Source organism: Ascaphus truei, chromosome 5 (genome assembly GCF_040206685.1).
Source record: "Ascaphus truei isolate aAscTru1 chromosome 5, aAscTru1.hap1, whole genome shotgun sequence".
Classification (NCBI taxonomy): Eukaryota; Metazoa; Chordata; class Amphibia; order Anura; family Ascaphidae; genus Ascaphus; species Ascaphus truei.
Window position 1 is genome coordinate 20465404 of NC_134487.1, and position 24969 is coordinate 20490372.

At 45.3% G+C, this 24969-nt stretch overlaps 1 protein-coding gene across 1 annotated transcript in view; it reads left to right on the forward strand.

Annotated features, from left to right (window-relative positions):
* The first annotated feature begins 6647 nt into the window (after positions 1–6647).
* Positions 6648–24969, forward strand: part of LOC142494630 (uncharacterized) — a 70589-nt gene continuing 52267 nt past the window's right edge. Inside the window, exon 1 of the mRNA XM_075599061.1 lies at positions 6648–7329. Within this exon, the coding sequence (XP_075455176.1) occupies positions 6648–7329 (682 nt within the window). The remainder of the gene's footprint in view (positions 7330–24969) is intronic.

The following is a 24969-nucleotide window of genomic DNA, read 5'->3' on the forward strand; positions in this document are numbered from 1 at the left end:
TGCTGGCAGTGATAGTGAGACACACTGGCAGTGCTGCTGTCAGGGATAGTGAGATACACAGGCAGTGCTGCTGGCAGGGATAGTGAAAGACACTGGCAGTGCTGCTGGCAGGGATAGTAAGACACACTGGCAGTGCTTCTGGCATAGATAGTGAGACACACTGGCAATGCTGCTGGCATGGATAGAGAGACAAAATAGCAGTGCTGCTGGCAGGGATAGTGAGACATACTGGCAGTGCTGCTGGCAGGGATAGTGAGACACACTGTCAGTGCTGCTGACACACATAGTGAGACACACTGGCAGTGCTGCTTGTAGGGATAGTGAGACACACTGGCAGTCGTGCTGGCAGGGATAGTGAGACACACTGGCAGTGCTGCTGGCAGGGATAGTGAGACACACTAGCAGTGCTGTTGGCAGGGATACAGAGGCTCATTAGCAATGCTGCTGCCATGGATACTGAGACACACTGGCAGTGCTGCTGGATTTGATAGTGAGACACACTGGCAGGGCTGCTGGCAGGGATCTTGAGACACACTGGCAGTGCTGCTGAAACGCATAGTGTGACACACTGGCAGTGCGGCTGGCAGAGATAGTGAGACACACTGACAGTGCTGCTGGCAGAGATAGTGAGACACACTGGCAGTGCTGCTGGCAGGGATCTTGAGACACACTGGCAGTGCTGCTGACACGCATAGTGAGACACACTGGCAGTGTTGCTGGCAGAGATAGTGAGACACACTGGCAGTGCTGCTTTCAGGGATGTTTTATTTAATCTGAGTTAATTTTAGAGGTACATTGGCAGTTTAACAAATCTTTCATGTATGGAATCTCTATTTTTCCTGCTAATATTATTTATTATTTATGTATAAAAATATTTTACCAGGAAGTAATACATTGAGAGTTACCTCTCATTTTCAAGTATGAGATCTAGGTTTAGTCTGATTAATCAAACACTGCAGCTAAAGTATTAATATTATAGAATGCTATTACAGATTTTAGATATTTATACATACAGGCATACCCGCATTAACGTACGCATTGGGACCGGAGCATGTATGTAAAGCGAAAATGTACTTAAAGTGAAGCACTGACTTTTTCCCCTCTTATCGATGCATGTACTGTACGGAAATCATCATATACGTGCATAACTGATGTAAATAAGGCATTTGTAACAGGCTTTATTGTCTCTCCGTTTGCGCACAGCTTCGGTATAGGTAGGGAGCTGGTATTGCTGTTCAGGACGTGCTGATAGGTGCATGCGCGAGCTGCCATTTGCCTATTGGGTGATATGTCCTTACTCGCTAGTGTACTTAAAGTGAGTGTCCTTAAAGCGAAGGAAAGAGAGATATTTTATATATATATATATACACACACACATATATATATATATATATATATATATATATATATATATATATATATATATATATATATATATTTATATATATATATATATATATATATATATATATATATATATATATATATATATATATATATATATATATATACTGTATATACACACACACACTGTGTATATGAAGAGAGAGAGAAAGTAGAGATCAAACAATACTGATAAAAGAGACCAGTGTGCTCCTGGGTGATGTGTGTATTCAACGTCAGGCTGATTCCTCTTATGCTAATACAGTCAATTTCCTCTTTTATTTCATTTCTGGAGCCTGAATCTGTGATCACTGATAAGGTTCCCAAGGATACCGCCTTTACTCACAAATGGGAATGCAGGGGGAGAACGGTGATGGAGATGTGTAACTTGTAGAGAGCACTGGTAGATGAATAATTTAAAACTCTGCCCGGAGATTTGAGGCTAAAATGAGAGATAAGAGACACCACAGGGTTGTTTATTCAAAGCTTCATCTTCCAATGACAGGTGACCTTCAAGGTCAAGGGCATGATGGGAAATGTAACCAACAGTGGAAAGAAGTATTGCATCCCACAAGGAAGTAATGAATCATTCTCTGTCACAGGAAAATTTGATCTTTTTTTATTTCTTCTCAGTCGTACAATTGTCACAGTTAAAAATATATATTTATACTGATATCTAAACATATTTATGTGTGTATATAAAATATTATAAAAATGTAAAGGGATAATAAAATATCACCTACTGATTCCAGATATGAGCTATGAAATGTAAAAACAGAGAGAGAGAGAAGTGTCATATATACTGTGTGTGTATATGTATATATGTATAATACTTGGATATCCAAAATTTTGGGGATCGCTTGCAAATCAGATAAAACATATGTGAAAGATAAAAAACAAAAATATAGTGTAACCAGTAACAGACAATGAATGAATTAAGTGAAAATCTGTGTAAGTCCCACTCACAAATGAGGATGTTAAATTCCCGTAGATCAGAGATACACCTCTCTATGATAAGAGCTCAATGGCAAATGCACCTCCATGTGTTGTCTGCTTATGTATTGTGTTCTTCCAATATTGTCCGTCAGTGGAAGTTTAGTCATCAATAAAAAAGAGTTATACGAACATAGGGTAGTTTGTCCAAATTTGTATTGTACAAGCAGTAATAAAAATAAGGTTCACTCACATTTTACATATGTGTAACATTCAATTGAGAGGACTCTGTGATCCCTGGCATTCTCCCGATCTCCATCGTGTCTCCCTTGCTTCCGCAGTTGTCACTTCCGGTGACGTCAGTGGTTAGGGCTGATGGAGTTTCTGCAATGATGCGGCTGCCAGTATTTGGATCTATCGGCCCTCCAGGAACACAATTCAATGCGTTTCGCCGAGGCTTTCTCAAGAACAGTTCTTGAGAAAGGCTCGGCAAAACGCGTTGAAGATATATATATATATATATACATATATATATATATATATATATATAAATATATATATATATATATATATATATATATATATATATATATATATATATATATATATATACTGTTATATATATATATATATATATATATATATATATATATATATATATATATATATATATATATATATATATATATATATATATATACACACAAACACACCATACACATAAAGACATCATTTACCACTGCCAACACACTGTAGAGGAGAGGAGCCAGCCTGGAAGAGGAGGAGCTGCGAAGTGAGCTCTGCAGCGCCACCTAATGGCCGGAGTAATTGAGATCCACAGAGATCTTTTTCCTCTCCTCTCTATGCTACCGGCTTAAATTGTTTCCTTCTGGCAAATTCCCCCTTGCCCACCTGGCCAGCCCTCCCCTTTGCTCGCCACACCTGTATACTACAGTACCACTTCTCCACGTATCCTTGCCTTTTCCATCTCTTAGAGTAACCAAATACTGTAATAGCACTTGCGCTAATACAGGTTCACCTACAGTATTTATCACACACACACACACACAAACACACAAACAGGCAATTGGAAAATACATTAGAACATGGAAACACACACAGAAATCACAAATATATAACTAAAAAAACACAAACTATCCTCTAACTCCTTGGGCACAGTCTATCTCACTATCCCTGCCAGCAGCACTGCCAGTGTGTCTCACTATCCCTGAAGAAAAAAAGAGAGATCCAGCGCTACATGGATTTCAAGATAATGAATTTATTGTGCCACAATAAATTCATTATCTTGAAATCCGTGTAGCGCTGGATCTCTCTTTTTTCCTCAGTGTACTTTGGAAATTCCTGGCAGGTACTTCCTTGAACCAGCAGCACCGGTAAACTGTATGTATTTGTTTATATATTGTGGTGTGCAGCCTTAACCCCCCTTTACATCACTATCCCTGAAAGCAGCACTGCCAGTGTGTCTCACTATGCATGCCAGCCGCACTGCCAGTGTGTCTCACTATGCGTGTCAGCAGCACTGCCAGTGTGTCTCAAGATCCCTGCCAGCAGCACTGCCAGTGTGTCTAACTATCTCTGCCAGCAGCACTGCCAGTGTGTCTCACTATCTCTGCCAGCCGCACTGCCAGTGTGTCTCACTATGCGTGTCAGCAGCACTGCCAGTGTGTCTCAAGATCCCTGCCAGCAGCACTGCCAGTGTGTCTCACTATCTCTGCCAGCAGCACTGCCAGTGTGTCTCACTATCTCTGCCAGCCGCACTGCCAGTGTGTCTCACTATGCGTGTCAGCAGCACTGCCAGTGTGTCTCAAGATCCCTGCCAGCAGCCTTGCTAGTGTGTCTCACTATCCCTGCCAGCAGCACTGCCAGTGTGTCTCACTATCCCTGCCAGCACGACTGCCAGTGTGTCTCACTATCCCTACAAGCAGCACTGCCAGTGTGTCTCACTATGTGTGTCAGCAGCACTGACAGTGTGTCTCACTATCCCTGCCAGCAGCACTGCCAGTGTGTCTCACTAACCCTGCCAGCAGCACTGCCAGTGTGTCTCAGTATCCCTGCCAGCAGCATTGCCAGTGTGTCTCACTATCCTTGCCATCAGCACTGCCAGTGTTTCTCACTATCCCTGCCAGCAGCACTGCCAGTGTGTCTCACTATCCCTGCCAGCAGCACTGCCAGTGCCTCACTATCCCTACCAGCACGACTGCCAGTGTGTCTCACTATCCCTAAAAGCAGCACTGCCAGTGTGTCTCACTATCCCTACCAGCACGACTGCCAGTGTGTCTCACTATCCCTACAAGCAGCACTGCCAGTGTGTGTCACTATCCCTGCCAGAAGCACTGTCCGGGTGTCTCACTATCCCTGCCAGCAGCACTGCTTGTGTGTCTTAGTATCCCTGCCAGTAGCAGTCACACATATCATTCTTACTGAGGAGGTGAAGGAGGAGGTGGAGGTAGCATCTTGCATGACGCCGTGTATACTGCACCGACACACTTTATTCGAGCAAATACCCAGTATGTACCTGGCAGATACCTGGAATGCGCCGCTCCTCACCTCTGACAAGCCCCGTTGCGTTTGCCTTCCCAGCCTGGGTTCATGCCTGGCTGACGGGCGGCTGATCTGTTAAATGATAATGATTAGGATTTAATAGGCTGCAATGCTTCGCGTGTCTACCAGATGGCATAAATTCATGAATTGTAATGCAGTATATATATATATACTGTGCAGTATTGCAGCCAGTGGGAATAAAATGCTTCAATCCCTGCTTGGAAAATAACCCAATGCACTCGGGCAGAAAACAGTCACAAACCTCAATACACCCGGGTATACCCGAATTCGTGGGACTAGCCGAGCTCGAATAAAGTGTGTCGCCAGTGTAGTGTCGCCTCTAGGGAGGGACACCGGTTAATATATGTACATGTGTATGAGATTGCCTGCCAGTAAAGTCATTGATTGTTTTACCTACGTGTGGAGTGATATATATATATTTCCTGCGAGGAACCACTCCCCCTCTGGTGGGAGCCATCGCAGGTGGAGGCGCTGCACCCAATATAGTATTGCGCAAGTAACCCCAGGCTCTATGTGGCAGAGACTTAGGCCCTGTGCACCTACAGGTAACACAGCACATGGTAGCCGCTTGCTAGCAATAGGAAGCAGGGTTACATTTGGAGGCGCTGCTGAGATCAGACCTGGGGTGCTCTATTTCATTTTTTTCAAATTGATCCATCATGGTTGTAAAGTCCGGACACGAGGTCCTTGCCTGGGCTTTGAGGCAATATATGGAACCCGGCCAGGTTGTGGCGGAAGGAGGCCTTCCCGCAACTATACCTGCGGTCGGGTTCGAGTATTATGTGCGTAAAATTCCTAGGTGGCCGTCTGCCTGTGTCTTAGCGGAAGAACATGACCCCACGTCCCCCTGGAAAACGATACTTTTTGTGGCAACCCACACTGAGGATATATGCTTCTCAGAAGCACCCTCCACACTGTTTTTGCCAGGGGCCCTGTCTGAGGGGTACCCCTTAGTCTACGCCGACCTAGCAAAATGGCATCTCCCGCCAAAACAGGAGAGTGCACGTGTTGCTTGTCTTCAGCAGGAACCGAAATGTGTCGCAACAACCTGTTCAGGTTTGGCGCGAAAACCCGAGCCCTGCCCCCGCAACGTGAGTGACGCAGCGCCAAGACAGAACCGCTCCTGGAAAGAGTGTGCCCCTCCTCTAGATTCCACCAGGGGGAGCAAGCACTGTGAGTTTCAACCCGACCCTGTTGCCGTAACAGATTTTTTTCCCTCTGAGGATGAGATAGACTGTCAGGGGGTACACCCCAATGTGTACGTGCCCTGGCGAGCGCCAGGAATAGGTGTCCTTACGCTACTGTGCCCGTGCCTGCAAGAAGCCTATTTCCAGGGAGCCGACCTGTCCCAGTTACCGCTAAACGTCCATATCACCGAGGTGGATGGAGAGCCGGTTGTACAGTATTTTAGCCCTACCTGTGATTTTTCTAGAGGTGCACTGGTGTGGGGACCCGAAGGTGATTGCTGTGGTGCAGGGTTCGTGAAGCCTGTTATACCCCAGCCTACGGAGCCAGCCAAGGAAGAAGAGGAGGAGGCCGACCTCGATATTACCATGAGTTATGCGGATATTCGTTTTTTTCTTATGTCAAAGGCCTCCGGGGACCCGTGTGTCCAAAACCATGTTGCAGACACGGTTCCAGACCCTCTCAAAGGGGACGTCCTAGTGGTAGGGCAGGAACCACAGAGCCCAGACTAGCAGAGTCTGGAAACCACAGAGGAAGATGCCGTTAACCTCTCTACCTCAACCATGGAGGTGGCGGAGATGAAAGACGGGGCTGCCCTAATTCCCCGTTGCAACCGAGCAGGAAGGACCAAGGCCCAGCCAGCGGCGGAGAAGAGCGCGACCACAGTGGATGTACCGGAGCACACCAGCTTCATACCTATACCCACTGGTTGTATCGCAGAAGAACCCGGTGACTCCTGTGCGGAGGAGCCGATTGTGATATCCTCAGAGGAAGGGGTTGGCGTAACATTGGTGGTGAAGCGCCTACCGGCAAACCAACCCAGCGGTGATACAGAGGAGCGGATGAGTCCGGACACCGTCCGACAGCACGTGCTGGTGCGGCTGGTGCTGCAGAAGAGTCCATTGGCCGTGGCGGCTCCCAGTTTGTCGAAGGGACATCCGGAAGAAGAAGAACACGGCGCAAGCCCGCGGAGGGGTGAGAAACCTCCTTTCTTCCCGCAGGCCCCGATGGAGGTGGCCGTAGAAAAGGCCCATGATCTGAGTGTGAGCCTGTGCGCTCCAACCCAAATGGTCCCAGGACTGGGATCCCACACTCCCGAAGCCATCACTTCAGAAGTGGCTAATGGAGTCAACAGAGACTATGCCGTGCCAGCTAGGGAAATCGTTGCCTTCTTCATGCGCAACATGGAGAGGTTTGTTCAGCATGTCATGGACAGAGGAAAAGGTCAGGACCTCCCAGTATACCGTAAGTGCAAGGTGGGTGGCTGGGTAAAGGTCTGGCCAAGAGACATTGCACTATTCCTTCCACCAGGGGGAGGAAGTATAGAGGAGCTAGTGACTGTTACCCCTGAGCACGATCATCAAGAGATTTTTCTGGGGGAGGCTCACGGACGCAAAAGTGCGGTACCCCCACCTGATCAGTTAGGGGCACCCCACAAATGGTCTCAGCTGGCCTCGGGTATTACTGGGTGTGATATGCCATGTATCAGTGATGTTATAGTCAACCTGGTAAGTGTTTTTTTATTGTGTAAACTTATGTCAAGTACTGTCGTTCCCCAAGTGGGGACGTTGGATTTTTCACCAGGGGGAGGATGTAGCCAGGTCCCCCGTGGGTGTCTGCTGTCCCGCGACCCCTCACCTGTTTCCTCCGCTGCCGCGGGTCACTCGCTGGACCCACCGGCACTTCTGGAGGATGGGGGCCAGTGCAGGGAGTGCTTTGCCGTTCCAGCGGTCCCCGGTGATTCCCGAGCAGGGCGCCGCCATCTTGATGCAGGTCGCGCATGCGCAGTAGGTCCCCGGCAGCCCTGCAGAGATCGCGCATGTGCAGGACAGCGCGAGGAGAGCCCGCGAAACCCTAGCCTACCAGGGAAGGCTCTAGGCAGGGAGTACGAGTCCCCTGAGCCTCTGCGCGCCCCACGTGATGCCAGGGAGCCAATAGGGCTTAGGATCTCCCTAGAGGGGGAGAATAGATACTTTTCACGCGCTGCAGAACGGCAGTTGGAGCTGGGAGCTAGGAGGGCGCAGGAAGGGTGTAGGGAGCAAGTGAAGCTCCTGCACATGGTAGGTTTCCCAATCTCAGATAGGCCCCAACTCACCATCAGGCTAGTGGGTAATTGATAAGGGACGGCCCTAGGTTAGGGACGCTGCCCTTAGGTTCGGAAGGTGCCTTATTGTCCGGTCACAACGGTCAGTGCTGTGAGGGCGGACAAGCGGGCATCGTGTCAGGTTGTAGTGAGTTGCTGCAGGGATTAGGAGAGGCAGGTAGCGTGAGGCAACTGGGGGGGTCATAGCGGTTATCAATCCGGGGACCATGGCCCAGGGCCCGCGTTACGAGTAGTGTGGGTGCAGGGGGTCAGGGACCTACCTGCATAGGATAGGCGACCCCGTAGGCCCTAGGAGTTTTCCCCTAAAGTCATGCAAGATTGCTGTGCTGTAGGGACGGCCTATAATACAGCGAGTGTCACGTTGGTTCACAGAGTCAGTTAAGGACTTTTTTTGGTTACGCTGTGTATCCGTGCAGAAGGTTGGGCGCCGTTCTTCATTGCAGCTGCAGAGGCTATCCTGGTGGTTTCGTCCTGGAGAGGGGTTCCGGTGTTCTTCGGCCGCCGGAGCCTTTGTGAAACCAGTTGCAGATCCGGGCACGGGAGTACTCGGCAGGTACTCTAAATCTACAAGTGCACCAACAAGGCCTATCACACTCACAAGGGACATAGTGGCTGCGCAGTCACACATATCATTCTTAGTGTGGAGGTGAAGGAGGAGGTGGAGGTAGCGCCTTGCATGACGCCGTGTATAGTGTCGCCTCTAGGGAGGGACACCGGTTAATATATGTACATGTGTATGAGATTGCCTGCCAGTAAAGTCATTGATTGTTTTACCTACGTGTGGAGTGATATATATATATTTTTCCTGCGAGGAACCACTCCCCCTCTGGTAGGAGCCATCTCAGGTGGAGGCGCTGCACCCAATATAGTATTGCGCGAGTAACCCCAGGCTCTCCGTGGCAGAGACTTAGGCCCTGTGAGCCTACAGGTAACACAGCACATGGTAGCCGCTTGCTAGCGATAGGAAGCAGGGTTACATTTATAAAAGCCTGTACATCTTGGAGTTTTAGATGCATCATTTGGCCAAAGTATTATAATCTTGATCACCACTCCAAGGCAACCGCAAATGAGGCAAGTCTTAACTTCCACTTATATTTGTTTCCATGTTCTTTGAGCTTAATATATCCTGATTTTCTCTTTAGTTCTCATGAAGGAAAACGCCCTGACTATGAAACTTATATAAAGTACAGTACTATGAACCTGGATTTGTAATTTTGGAAAAACGGTGACCACTTTCTATAGCCTTAGGCGTCCTACTGATTTATTCCCAGGAGATCTGCTAATGGCAAGGTACAGTATATAAAATACAGTATTTAAGTTTGCAAGACAGAGAGTCTTCCTCCATGAATACTAATAAGAAAAGCAGCATGAATTCAGCTCAAACAACATGGTAAAAATAATTCAATTAGAAGTTAGGAATTGCCTTATCTTGGGTTGCCTCCTCATGGTGGGCAAGCTTATAATATTTTGGTCAAATGAATTAACTAAAATCACAATTTACAGGCTATATTACAAAGTGTTAAGGATGTTCAAGACTTTATGCAGCATAGTATAAGTAAGAAGTCAGCACCCTTCTCCCCATTGACACCTTTTGAGCAGCTCTGTTTGTTGGGAACGGACACTAATGGACTAACTTCCAAAATGTATAAGGAAATAGTCTGTTCTGGACGGGAGTACTCACGCCTGCCGGGGTTTGCCACACAATGGGAAGAAGGTTTAGGAGAAACTTTAGAAGCGGCGGATTGGGAAGAGATATTCACGCTGCCGCAAAGAGCTCCATTTGTTCATCACAGAAGGAGAACGCATATAATGCAATGATGAGGTGGTACCTCACCCTCTTAAAATTAACCAAATTCATTAAAGGATACTCCCCATTGTGCCCCAAACAATGCGAAGTACAAGCAGACTTGTTGCACATGCTGTGGTCTTGCCCTCGTATTCATGAGAAGAAGAAAACAAACTTATTGTGCACGTAGCAACGGCAATGAGTTGTGAGATCGCAGCATTGTGGCAACAAAGAGACTCTCCAGAGATTGCAAAAATCAGGAATAAAATGTGGTTTATCTGCCGAAATGAGATACTCACAAGCCTGGTAAATAACACAAGCCCCAAATTCCAAAAGGAACACACCAAAAGAGAGAGACACCAGCACTCCTATAATATACAAATATGTGATTGGTGTGAACGGTGCATTAGGGAAAGGTAACAGAGGCTATACTATTAGAAACTGGTAGACCAAATTGTCCAAAAATGGGCCGGTTGGACCTGTAAAAAATACCCTACTTAACAGCACTCATTCTCACTGTCAATATATGAATGTAATCAGTGATATCTAAAGAATGAACAGATCTACAACATCCATAGTGTGATATGATAACAAATAAAAAAAACTTTTATTAGTTCAAAATTTAAAACATAGGGTGTTAAAAAAACTCCCAAATGAGAACTCAAGCTTCATGCAATAGAAGCATAGTATATAATAAAAATTACCAACCCTAAAATGGATAGTGTGATAACTTAGGCTAGATAGCCTGGCAAAAATAGGAGTTGAGCCTACTGGGAGAAAGGGAATTCCTAGACGAACTCCCCCCTCCCACGACCACGCAACAATTGAGAACTATATTAAGACAGTATGTATACTTAAAAACAATCTATAGGAACATGGTCACTATAGGTCACTGCAGATAGGTACACAGCATGTGCTATTCATGTTCAGATGAGTCCACTAGGTATAATAGGAGGAGCAGACGAGAGCTAACACTATTAGTCAGCTTTCATAACAATCTGTATACATGTAGGGCAAAGATGAACAAGGTACAGTTAACAGTAAACACCCAAAGGCAGCAATCTTGCCAATGTGTAACACCTGACTGAATAGCCAAAGAAAAAGATACATATACTGTCAGTAACGAAGTGTAATACTTGCGATACTGATGGTGTCAGAATTGAGCTCCTACATATGCTGTCACTGCAGTGCCTGTAAGGAAACACCAAAATCGGAAAGGCTCAGCCAGTAATTTAGAGCGTGCTTATTATAGCACGCTAGTGCCCATAGGAGTCCAAATAGCAGCCCCGACGCCCGTTTCGCATAGGCGTTTCTTCAAGGGAATGTCAAAAATAACAAAGGTTGATAAAAACAATGTGGATATGATGTGTTGGATATTATTGAATGGTGTCAGGGTCTCCTAGGGTCTCCTAGACCTCCTGCCTAGCCATAGTTCTTCTTTGTCCACTGGGTGTGCTGCTTCCTTCTGTTTCCTCTGGGTTCCTCTTGTTGCTCCTCTCTGCTTATTGCTCTGCTTCCTGTTTGTTTCCTTGCCTTTGTTTCAAATCAGACTCCTATGCACATGCCTCTGTCTTTGATCCTGATCTGTTCCTGTACCTTTACCTGTATTTGAGTCTGTTCGCAGTAAAGGCCCTTGCTGGTAATCTGTCTTGTCCCTGTTTGTTCCCGTTCTCAGTCCCTGCTCCCCTGTCCTGTTCCAGTCTCCTCGTTGCTGACCTCTGCTTGTTGCCCGACTTCGCAATCTGCCGCCTGCCTCGGACCCCTGCTTGTTGCCCGACTTCGCTATCTGCCACCTGCCTCGGACCTCTGATTGTGACCCCTACTACGCTTGTGCTGTTCCGGCCACCGAGATCCTACCCGCCACAGGAGTCTCCCGTGACAGAAAACAAAGGCCACTTCTGGACCTCGCTGGAACAGATTCTTTTTCTGCCTGCACCCTTTCCTGCCTGCTGCAGCAGACCACATCCGCATGGTTGAAGATAAGTACTTTTGTTTCTTTTTTGGAAATCCCAGTTGGGATCTTGAAGGTTTTTTTGTTGTTGCTGCTAAGTGTTCTGCAAGAATTATTGCGTTCATAATGAAAAAACATTTCTGCTGAGACTAGAACTGTTGTTGCAGAGACTAGTGCACCTTTCTTTGAAGTATTTTCTTTTGTGCAGTGCCTGGGTTAACCCTTGCAGTACCTGTTGCCACCTTTTTAGACTTTGACTTTTCATTCCCTGGACAAGGCTTGTCTCTGCATCCCTGGTTGGACCACTGCTGTTCACAGGGTTCCCATTTCAAAGGACAAGAGTGCTTCCATTATTTTGTTACTGCATGCTGGGATTTTTCCTGCAATCTGTAGTTCTTCCTATGATTGGTTCTAAGGTTTCAGGTTTACCTGCAAGTTCCCCTAAAGTTTGTTTCTTTGCAACCTGTGATATCCCTACGCCTGATATCAAAAGTTTCAGATTTAACTGCAGGGTTCCCTGTCTGATATCCCTACGCCTGATATCTAAAGTTTCAGATTTAACTACAGGTTTCTCTGTCTGATATTCCTATGTCTGATGTCAAAAGTTTCAGATCTAACTGCAAGTTTTCTCTTTATTAGTTTCCTGCTGTCTATGATATTTCTATGCCTGATTTCTAAAGATTCAGATTTAACTGCAGGTTTCTCTGTATGATATCCCTACGCCTGATGTCTAAAGTTTCAGATTTAACTGCAGGTTTTCTTTGTCTATATGATATCCCTACGCCTGATGTCAAGAGATTCAGATTTAACTGCAGGTTTCTCTGTTTATGTTTTTTCCTTGCATTTATGATATCTCCGTGACTGATGCTAAGGTCTCTAAAGGGTCAGCTCTCCTATCTTGTCTCTCTGTGTCTAATATTTCTGTTGTTCATTCTTATGCTTCTGCTTTAAAGACACATTTCCTTTTTACTGGTTTCTTGGGAAGTGTGGTTTCCCCATGTCTGAAATTATGGCTCCCACTCAAACAGTCTTGAGCAGTAAATGTGAACACAGTACCACTGATTCTTCAGAACTTCTCAAAGCAAGGAAGAAGAAGGAAAAGTAAGAAGTATTTAATCAAGGAAAAGATGCCCTAACTCAGACACTTCAATCTGCACAAAAAGAGATTGATTGTCTTCATGGACGTTTAGATAAAGCGCAAGAAGCCAAGGCTGCACTACAGAGCTGCCTATCCTCAGCAATTGCTAAGTGTGTTCTCCAGAAAAAAGAAAAGCACCAGTTGGAGAGTGACCTGGATGTCATTTCAGGTGAGCTGGAGAGGGCATATGCTGATGCTGCTGAGGATCAGTGCCTCGCTTCTAAAAGTAACGAATTCCTGGAAATCTCTATGAAGGAAATTGACAGGCTTAATACAGAGCTTGAAACCTCTCAAAAGGAATTTCACAAGCTAAGCACAGCATTGGAAGCCTCTAAGGAGAAGAGTTGCCACTTAAACACAGAACTATGCTCATTGAGAGAGATCTTCGAATGGTTAAATAGCAGTTTTGAAACTGTAACCCAAGAGTGCAAGAATCTCTATGTCCAAGTCAGTAAAGGAGATAAGAAACTCCATGAATTAGGAGAGGAGAAGAAACAGTTAGCCCAGGAAAAGTTAGACGTGCAGACTGCACTGCAGAATGCAGAGAGAGTGCTGCAAGAAGAACGTGTCTCGCTGGAGCAGCGCACACAAGCAGAAAATATGCTGCAGAGTCAGCTGCAAGAATTGCGTACACATCTGCAGGACACCAAGGAGAGATGGGTGAATGCTGAGAAAAAGCAGCGAGTTCTGCAGGAAGAAAGTTTACAGACTGCCTACAAAGTAAAGATGCTGCAAGAGTATTTGAGTACCCAGTGTGTCCCCAAAGAGCTGCATGACGAGCTGAAGGCCACACTGAGCATAACCAGAGCCTCGCTGGAGGAGGAGCTTAGAGCCCAGGTAACCCTTTATGATAGAGAACACAAGGCGGTCCAGAAACTGAAGCAAGACTTAGAGGAGCAGAGACACTGCTCCATCCCTAACAGCCAGTACACCCAAGAGAAAGAGACCTGGAAAAGGCAAGCTGCTGAGACCTTAGCAAAGGAATTTGCAGAGCTCCAAGACGTGATGCAGGATGCACTCAACCAGGGGTCTCTCGCTGAGGAGTGGAAATTGCAGCAACGCCTAAAAATGGAAGAGCTAAAGCTAGCAGCTGAACACACATCTCAGCAACTCACAGTGCTGCAGGCAAAGATCGCTGAGCTCAAGACACAGCTTGCCAAAAAGGAGGAGAGAGAGGAGGTGTCCATCTGTCAAGTGGCTGGCCTGACACTGCGCTATGAGGTCAAGTTGGCCGATGCCTGCAAATTATTGGACCATTTGTCACAGCCCGTGATAAGGTCTGGCTGCAGCTGGAGCTGGACAAGGTCCGGGAGGAGTACCGGCAGCTGCAGATCAGAAATGAAGAAAATGAAACACATTTAAGCTTTACTCTGAGTCAGCTCGGAGATATGGAGTCACGACTCGACTCCAAAGAAGCTGAACTGACAACTGCTTTGAGAGGGAAAAGAAGTGCAGAAGGACAGCTTCAAGAGCTGAAAACTCAAATAGCTAGTCTTAATGAGAATTTAGATGATACCACAAGATGGCAGTCACGAAAAGAGACCACGAAGACTGAGCTTAATGTCCCCATTGACTTGTATGGAGAGTCTGATGCACCCGTTCCTAAGGCCCATGTTCCTGATGTCCATGCCCCTGTGATTGAGTTGTATGTACCCATTGGGAAGTTCTAAGAAAGATATGTTGGTCACAAAAAGAGACCACGGAAAGTGAACTATATGTCCCCACTGATGCATGTGAAGAGCCTGATGTATCTGTTTCCGATGCCCCTGCTATGACTTTAGATGGATCCCTTGTGAAGTTCCTTGCTATGCCTAATGTACATGATGTTGATGCCTACGCTCCTGTGATAAGGATAAATGCACCTCTCACAGATTTCCCATCAGCACTTGACGTACACACTAAGTTGGCCTTCCATCAAGGTTTCCCTGAAGAGCCTGGAGGATCGTCCGGAGAACGCTCTCGAGAGGGGGGAGTAATGTCAGGGTCTCATAGACCTCCTGCCTAGCCATAGTTCTTCTTTGTTCACTGGGTGTGCTGCTGCCTTCTGTTTCCTCTGGGTTCCTCTGTGTGTCTGTCTGTCCTCTTGTTGCTCCTCTCTGCTTATAGCTCTGCTTCCTGTTTGTTTCCTTGCCTTTGTTTCAAGTCAGACTCCTATGCACATGCCTCTGTCTTTGTTCCTGATCTGTTCCTGTACCTGTACCTGTATTTGAGTCTGTTTGCAGTAAAGGCCCTTGCTGGTAATCTGGCTTGTCCCTGTTTGTCCCGTTCTCAGTCCCTGCTCCCCATTCTCAGTCCCTGCTCCCAGACCTGTCCCTGCTCCCCTGGCCTGTTCCAGTCTCCTTGTTGCCAACCTCTGCTTGTTGCCCAACTTCGCTATCTGCCGCCTGCCTCGGACCCCTGCTTGTTGCCCGACTTCACTATCTGCCACCTGCCTCGGACCTCTGATTGTGACCCCTACTACTCTCATGCTGTTCCGGCCACCGAGATCCTACCCGCCACAGGAGTCTCCCGTGACAAATTGACTGTACTGTTTGGAAATTACAGGGTATCGGGGGCGTAGCCTAGCGCTCTGTTGTGACTCCTGATCTCAATTTTCTTGAGAGCCGGAGTTTCTGTCAGCGCAGCGTGGCGGCCCCCCCTCGTAGCGGGCCCGGCCCAAATGTGGGGCAGCACTTGTCCCTGCAGCATCCGTCACAGCGGGCACTGCAGTAGCCAGCGGGGACCTGGCCTTATATTGCCAAGCAATGTACAGTAGGAAGCCAAAATGAATACCCTGCACAAGGCCAAAATGTACCCAAGATCTGGGTATGTATTACTAATCTAACAAAGGGGATAATAGAAATAGCCTAACTAGCCTACTTAACCTCCTTTCCCTTGGCACCTACCCTCATAACCCCAAACCCACCAACCCCAATAAACCTAGCCCCCCCCCCCTTTATAGCGATTGCGATTAGCCCTACTAGCCAAATGTGTTGAAAAAGGCCAATACACAACTTCAACAAAATATACCACACCCCAGGCAATAAATAAAAATAAACAAATACAATGACACATGTCTGTATGTATACACACACACACACACACACACACCATCCTCTAGGTGCTGGAATAGGGCAGCTATGGGACTTTGCAGTGTACATGGAGTTAATTTCCCCTGAATAAACTACCCTCAGGTGCAGCTAATCAGTCTGGTCTGAATGAACAAGGAAGTGTTTTAAGGCAGACACAGGATGCTGCCAAGCTGAGTGAGAGAGGTTGATTTGTCCCCAGAGATGTGTCCCCGTCTTATAGACGTCATAGTAGAAGAGCCAATAGTGAGGCTATATCCTGAGGACGCCTTCCCCCACAGAAGAGGGCAGTGCTGGCAGATCTAACCCACTAATGCAAGAAGGTGTCCTCAGGATATAGCCTCACTATTGGTTCTTCTACTATGACGTCTATAAGACTCACACAGTAAGTTTACTATGCATACACCTGCTTGCCCTTTGCATATCGTGTTATTGATAGACTTTACCAGGTGATGATACTCATTGGCCCAATTAGATTCCCTTTTTAAGCAAGCATGTCACCCTGCCTACATCACCACTCCCAGTAGAAGGCTCTTGGCCGAAACGCGTAGGAGCAGGTGTAGTAGGCAAGACCCCCTGGTTTGTCCCCCCTTAGGGACACGTAATTATGCTCTGAGCGGTTGCTCCTTGTCTCCTCCATGATTTTGCAGTGTGCCTGACATTAGGTGATGTATGACAATTAGCATATGTGGTTTTAAGGTGTGCTTTTCTTAGCTTTACATTGTGTGTCTCTATCATACATTTTACACACTGTGTCACTTTAGACATATCCTAGAGACTTATGGGAATAAGAGTGTGTTGTTACTATGTGATTTGACCACCTTGCCATAGCCACTATAGTTTGGCTTGTTGTCTGTATTACTATGTCAACCTTGTCAGGCACTTTAGAGTATTATTCTTGTCAATTTTGATATTGGTTTTGCTCCCATAGGGATTTAACTGCTGGAGGATTTATGTCAAGTTTTGTTACGTACAGGGGATCCATGCCTCTTTTTAAATATTTTCTGTGCTTTTTTTAACTTCTGTTCTGTGACATTAAATTAATATTATGTGATATTAAATAAAGATTATGTGAATTTGTACTTTATAGGTATACTAGAGTGCTTTTGTTTGGGGCTTTTCCTTCTCTTACTATATATATATATATATATATATATATATATATATATATATATATATATATATATATATATATACATACAGATAAAAATAAACTTTAAATGGCTCAAATTTACTAATTGAGTGTCACTGGGGAACCTAGGCTCTCTCAAGGAGTCTAAGTAGCCACAATGGCACTTAATGAGTAGCTAAAATAAATATTTTACTTACCTCATTCTACTTGCCTCCCAGGTCAGGGCAATGAGGCCTCTGCTAGCAGTCCGACCTAAATGGCCAATACCCAACCATCAATAAAACATTCCAAAGGCCTGACGGCAAAAAAAACATAAAAATATAAACAATCACAAAACCAGACCAAAAAACAAAAATCCACTATTATGATTGCAAAAATAAACCAAAAAAATAATTTGTTCTGATTTTTCATCTGTAAGAATGTGATATATAACCACTTAAAGCAGCAATGCGCATTAACTTTTATACAAAATAATAAATATTTATTTTTTACTATAGGTTTGAAGCAGGGGTCTCTGGCACTTAACCCTGTTAATTTCAGCTCCGGTCCCCCTGCTTCCAGAGAAACTTACCTCCATAGTGGTGCCGGTATCTCTGCAGGCAGAGAAACTGTGATCTTCAAATCTAATGGCAGCATTAGGACAATAGAAAGCCATGACATCATCCGGCGCAGCTTCCTATTGGCCCGCGTGATCAGACCCTTTAAACTCTGCAGAGATGCCAGAACCCCATACGGAGGTAAGTATCTCTGGAAGCAGAGGGTCCCGGAGCTTAAATTCATGGGGTTCAGCTCCAGAGACACCCTTCCTGAAACCTGTATTTAAAATATATATATATTTTTAAAGTAAACCCATATTGCTGCTTTAACCAAAACTGGTTCAATTCTGGGGCAATATAAATGCACCAGATGTACCAAAGAGAAACATTTATTGATATATTCATCTCTATCGAACTGTTTTCTTTCATTCCTCTGATTCCTCCGTTCTACTGTACTGTATGTTGCTTACAGTGGTAGGACTGCACATTTTACCTATATCAAACTTCAGACGAGCAGGATGTCTGTATATTGTTAGACATCATAGTATACTTACAAATCAACCTTCCATACTATATTTATATATATATATGCTATATTTATATCTCCAAATAGTGTATCCATTTCCCTTGTGTTATCTCAAATGATGCATCTGATTATTGTCATGTTACACCCTGCAAAATCAATTTATTAATCAATGATCTTCCTATTTTTTTTGAATAAGCAAAGTAAGTAGTTATCTGTATATATATATATATATATATATATATATATATATATATATATATATATATATATACACAGTGGTTGACAAATCACCAAAAAATCTACTCGCCACACAATAAAATCTACTCGCCACCTAGTACCAAACGTGTGCTGCTTGGGCCAATATTTACTAGCCCGGGGGTTAAATCCACTCGCCCGGGGCGAGCAAATGTATAGGTTTGTCGAACACTGTATATATATATATACATACACACGCACACACGTTTTAAGTTATGGTGGTTGAAAAAGGCAACAAGAAATCTCTACTGTATTGCATATAGCAAATTAAAAGATCACTTGTGAGCACATTCACATGTCTTAGGCAGGTCTGCAACCCTGCCTTTCACCATTATCACCTAGCATACAGTGTTTCCACTGCAGCAAGGAATTCTGGGAAATGAGATACAAATGAGCACACCGTGTCACATTTTGCCTGAAAAACCAATGTTACATGGAGCCCATACTGTATAAGCTAATGCTCGCTGTTAATACAGCTTTAAAGCACAGCATCGGAATCAGATGCAAAGCCAGAGAAACCATTCACAGACATGTTTCAACCTTAATGGGTATCAGTGTGAAGTTGGTTGCACTGCTGGCTTTGCAATTTTCCAGATTGTAGGGTTTACCATCATGTTTTAAGTTATGGTGGGTGAAAAAAGCAACAAGAAACCTCCACTGTATTGCATATAGCAAATAAAAAGGTCACTTGTGAGCACATTCACATGGCTAATGCCCCGGTCACGCCGCTGTAACGCGCGCCCGCGATATTGGCGGCACGTTCAGCCGATTCCCCGGTCTGCAGCTCACTGCAGGAGGAGAGACTGGGGGGGGGCGTGGCGGGGGAGGGATGGGGGCGTGGCCATGATGTCACCCGGCAGGTTCGCCCTCATTGGCTGAATCGCCGGGGGGCGTGCCTAATCGCTCGACGCGAGTCCTGCTCTCAATTCTATTGAGAGCAGGAGCAGCTCTCGCCCGAGCGCTGCGGCCCCCCCTCGCAGCGGGCCCGGCGCCATTGAGGGGAGGGCTCTCGTCCGTGCAGCGTCCGCCACAGCGGACGCTGTAGTAGGCAGCGGGGGCAAAGCCCTAGGCAGGTCAACAACCCTGCATTTCACCATTATCACCCAGCATACAGTGTTTCCACTGCAGCAAGGGATTCTGGGAAATGACATGCACCTTTGCCTGATTTTATACATATATACATATATACATATATATATATACATACACACACAGTATTTATAACCAATAAAGAATTGTGAGCACAATTCACACACAGTACAGTATAGGACCTTTTTTGGTGTGTGAACACTTAAAAAAAGCATCAGACAATGTGTGTGATCAAAGAGCTTCAAGATCACTGAAATGTACATCATGATATAATGGGTGTACCAGCTACTGAGCGCTTTAACTATTGACAAAAAAAAAAAGCATGAGTCTGAAGATAAGAAGCAGACCACCCAGAATAAATACACTGAAAACTGTGCTTTGGAACTAGTACAAAGGGAAAAGAAAGGGAAGCATATTTCTTTGCCCCCGCAATGTTGAAGTCAGAGGTTGTTGTAGCTTTCACACCAGTACATAATGCCTGCAAATGCTTATCATAATAGCTCTCTTGGCATTTGAATATTGTTACTGCACCAGCTTTGGAGTTTGAACAAAGGAAGATAGAAAGTTTCCCACCCACAAAATTAAACTTTTCCTATTCACAGACACCAGACCATGTACTGATATTCAAACAAGTCTAAGCACTTGGGAACAATTTATTTGACCCGAGAGAGAGAGGATGAAACAATACATAACACTACAATCTCTGCACTCTCTAATTTGTTCAACATTGTAACATTTCTATCAAAAGCAAACAAAGCTACATAATCTTTACCCTTGGGTACAATTCAAGTTACAAATGTGTTTTCCCTTTCTCTATTGTGTAATGACATCAGACTTTGGGAACAAGAGAAGAAATCATGCAGGAAAAACATTTATTTCCTGTACAACTGCTCAGTGAGGCGGAATATGTTAAAACATATGAGAGAAACACATGCATAGTATACAGTGGAAGCATATACAGTAGTTTTAAACGACAATGGAATTTAGTCAAATAAATGTACACATATTGTATGAATAATGCTAAGTAATTTTTGATCAAATGAGGAGAATGCCGAGTGCTTAGGCAAGTGATCATATCCACTAAGCAGTTTTTTGCCATAAGACACCTCTCAGTGCAGGAAGGTGTGTTATGACAGAATACAGCTTTGTAAATATGGGCCTGAATCTTCTTCAAACTAAGCAAATATTCTTTTCAGTGGAGGCTCTGCTATTTGTTGTAAGCTCTTCAGGCACAGACTACGTTTCCTAATGTTACTTTTATCTCTGAAGCGCTTATTCTCATTATGTGTTATATTATTATGTCACGTGAATTACTGCTGTGAAGTGCTATATCAATAAATAATAACTTTATTTATATAGCACTATCTCCCAATGAGACTCAAAGCACAGTTACATAAAGGAAAAAGAAGAAAACATTTAGGGCCTTATGCAGAGAGCAGCGCTAACAGGGAAAGCGGCATGTTTTGGCGAATTCTGCCTTGAGAAAGGCAGATAATGGCAAGTTTTTAAAAAAAGCACCATTTTTTTTTTTTCCTTGAAACTCGCCGCACGGCTGGAGAGATCCTAATCTCTCCAGTGTTTAAAACGGCCGTATGCAGAGAGCCGCAAACGCAATCTAGTGGCTGTTCGTGCCAAAAAAATGGCGCGATTTTCAACATTTTTCCTCTCCACCATGAAGCTGGCGCTCCGCGGCCGGTGGAGGAGAAAAAAAAAAAAACGATTTCTTTCCCACTAGTTTCAACAGCGCTCATAGCGCTGGTTGAAACTCTCCATATGCAGAAAGGATTGTAAATGCAGTTTTATGCCCTTTCTGCATATGGAGAAAAAAACTCTCCAATAAAGCTACATTTTATTCCCCTCTCCAATTCTAAATAGCGCTGCTCTCTGCATGAGGCCCTGAATATTATTAAAGAGACCAAACAAGAAAATAATTAATCAGGATGGGATGGTACTCACTGTAGTTTTTAAATGCCGGACAGGCATAGGGCTGGGATATTGGATTCACCTTGTCACAGGGACTTAAAGCGCACAGTTACAAAAAGGTAAAAGGAAGAAAACTTTTAGGGTTATAAAAGAGACCAAACACAAATAAAGGTACAATACAGGATGGGACAGTATTATAATTATTAAATGCTGGACAGAAAGTGGTTCATTAATTAAAATCCTGGGTAAACAGGTAGGTGTTGCTCCTGTTTAGAGATTTCCAGAGAGGGGGCTTCTCGAACTGTACGAGGCAGACTGTTACAAAGAGTGGGAGCAGCATGGCTAAAAGTTTGGCCCCTAAAGCCAGTCAAGGAGATTCTGTGAACTGTTAGGAGTCCTTCATCTGCAGATCGAAGTGAGCGAATGGGAGTGGAGGCTACTAGAATCTCTTTCAGATTAGCTGGGACTCTGGTCATTTAGAGTTTTGAATGTCAACAAACCAAACATGAAATAAATTTGCCATTTTACAGACAGTCAGTGCAGAGAACAAAGAACAGGTTTCATGTGGCAAGAGCGGGTCTGGTTAGTTAACAACCTGGCCACAGCATTCTGTACCAGTTGCAGGCGGTGCAGCTCTTTTTTTGAAAAACCCATGTAGAGTGCATTGCAGTAGTTCAGGCGTGAGAACACAATGGCATGAACAAGTATAGTAAGATTAATTGGGGTGATCAAGTGCTTAATCCTGGCTATGTTTTTTAGGTTATAATAGTGTGGAGAACAGTGACTGGGTGTTAAAACGACTTACAAAACACACAGTGGATCCAATGCTGAGGTAAGTATGTACTCAGGATCCTAGCAATAATAGTGGGTGACTATTGTAATTATGATCAGCCACTCATAGCGGTCCCTAAATATGCAGAAGGCGCTGTGCGTTTGAATGTCGTTTTAACACCCAGTATTTTATTATGTTGTATCTAATAAAATGTATTTTAATACTATAACTTATCAATCAGAGGGTGAGCCTGAGTGCTACATTTGGGTCACTGTTCTCCACATTATTTTAACCATTACTCACCCAAAGCACCGCCCACATATTCATATTAGCAGTAGTGGGGGCTCCCCTTAAATTTCGATGCTCTTTAGGTTGAAGAATGAACATTTGATCATGGCTGACATCTGATGTTTAAGGGTAAATTCACAGTTAAGGATAACACCAAGATTTCTCACATGGACAGAGTTTAGCAACTGGGAACCATCAAGTTTAAGGCCAGTTGGTTGACCTACAGTAGGTGCAGTCTTGGGGTCTTCCGTGTAATGTTGCTGACTGCAGGACAGGATATGGACCCGCAGTACATAGGTAGGGAGTAGTACACCAACCTTGGCCTAGGATCAGAGGCCTGGGATGCAGGGGTAGTCGGGTTCAGTTCCGGGGTCGAGGCAGGCAAAGGGAGGGCAGGTCCTGTTCCCAGGTCGAGGCAGGCAAAGGGTAGTCATGTCTGGTTCCGAGGTCGCGGCAAGCAAGGGGTAGTCAGGTCCAGTTCCGAGGTCAAGGCAGGCAAGGGGTAGTCAGGTCCAGTTCTGAGGTCAAGGCAGGCATCAGGCAAGGGTTAGTCAGATCCAAATGAGATCCAAGCACCGACAGGCAAAACAAAGGCAAAGGCAGAGCTCAGACATAACAAGGTACCAACTACTTTGCACGAGCAAAGTTGGATAGCAACTGCTACTTAGAGGCCAGATGCAGTTGCTGGCAAAGATGTCCAAAGCAAGGCTTACGTCCTGTGAGGGCTGGGATTGCAGGACGCAAGATGGCCGTGGTAGCTTCGGAGAAGATGATGTCACTTCCTGTCAGCAGTCATCCTGGATGTTTGGACAGATCTCTTATATTCCGATGGTGAGAAACCACCAGAAGCACTTTGGTCTTATCAGGATTCAACCTCAATCAACTGGCACTCATCCATTCTAGGAGCTCAGATAAATATATATTGATGACTGATAATGGGGCCTTAGTACCTGGTACAAAGGACAAGTAGAGTTGAGTGTATAGCAGTGATAACCCAGGCAATGCCGTATGATTATGTCACCTAGTTGCAGCATGTACACTGCGTACAACATAGGAGATAGGATAGAACTCTGTGGCACTCTACATGACAGGGGCAGGGGTGCAGTGGAGTACACTCCTGAAGATACTCTTTGTGACCTGCCAGTGAGAAAATAACTAAATCAGCTGAAAACTGTGCCAATGAGTAAAGATATACATACAAACATTCCGTTTATTGTACCATAATGGTTACATGTGAATTTTTGTTGAACAAATCTGTACTATAATTCTAAGTTGAATTCCGCTTTATATATCAGAAGCATCATAATCTCACAAACGGCACCACGTAGCACCACGAAACTTTCACTGCACGTTCTGCGGGGGATTTATAGGTCAACACAACTATTTTGAGCTTCACATGTCACTCACCTGCCAAGTTATGGACATTTTAAGTTTCACTCGGCTGGACAGCAGTAAAAGCAAGGGGCGGGCAGCGTGGCTACCAAGGGAGGAGGCGTGGCTACCAAGGGAGGGGCGTGTCCTCTCTAGGAACGGAGCTCTGTTTCATGTGCAGTTATTTTCAACCGAGGCTCCGCAGTCCCATGGCCGCCCACACTCACTGCTCCCCCCCCCACCGCTCTCCCCCTTGGAGCCACTCTAGCAGCCCTGCACTTTGGGGGAGGAGGCTGCTGCTTCTCCTTACATGTGAGCTAAGGGAGGGAGGGACAGAGGTGCTTTTGCTGCAAAGTGTGTGTGTGTGTGTGTACCTGTGTGTACCTGTGTGTGTGTCCCTGTGTGTGTGTGTCCCTGTGTCTGTGTGTGTGTGTACCTGTTTGTGTGTGTGTGTCCCTGTGTGTGTGTCCCTGTGTGTACCTGTGTGTGTGTCCGTGTGTGTGTGTCCCTGTGTGTATCTGTGTGTGTGTCCCTGTGTGTCCCTGTGTGTGTGTGTGTCCCTGTGTGTCCATGTGTGTGTGTCCCTGGCTCTCCCCCCTCCGCTCTCCTCCTCCCTCCTGATCTAGCAGCCCGGCACTTGGGGGGGGGGGAGGTTGCTGCTGCTTCTGCTTGTCATGTGAGCTACGGGAGTGAGTGAGAGAGAGGCTTTCTTTGCTGCAAACTTTGCTTCTGTGTGAGTGTGACTGTGTGAGGGTGTGACTGTGTGTGAGTGTGACTGTGTGTGACAGTGTGTGAGTGTGACAGTGTGACAGTGTGTGAGTGTATGAGTGTGAGTGTATGAGTGTGACTGTGTGTTTAAGTGTGACTTTGTGTGTGTGTGAGTGTGACTGTGTGTGAGTGTGACAGTGTGTGACTGTGAGTGTGACACTGTGTGACTGTGTGTGTG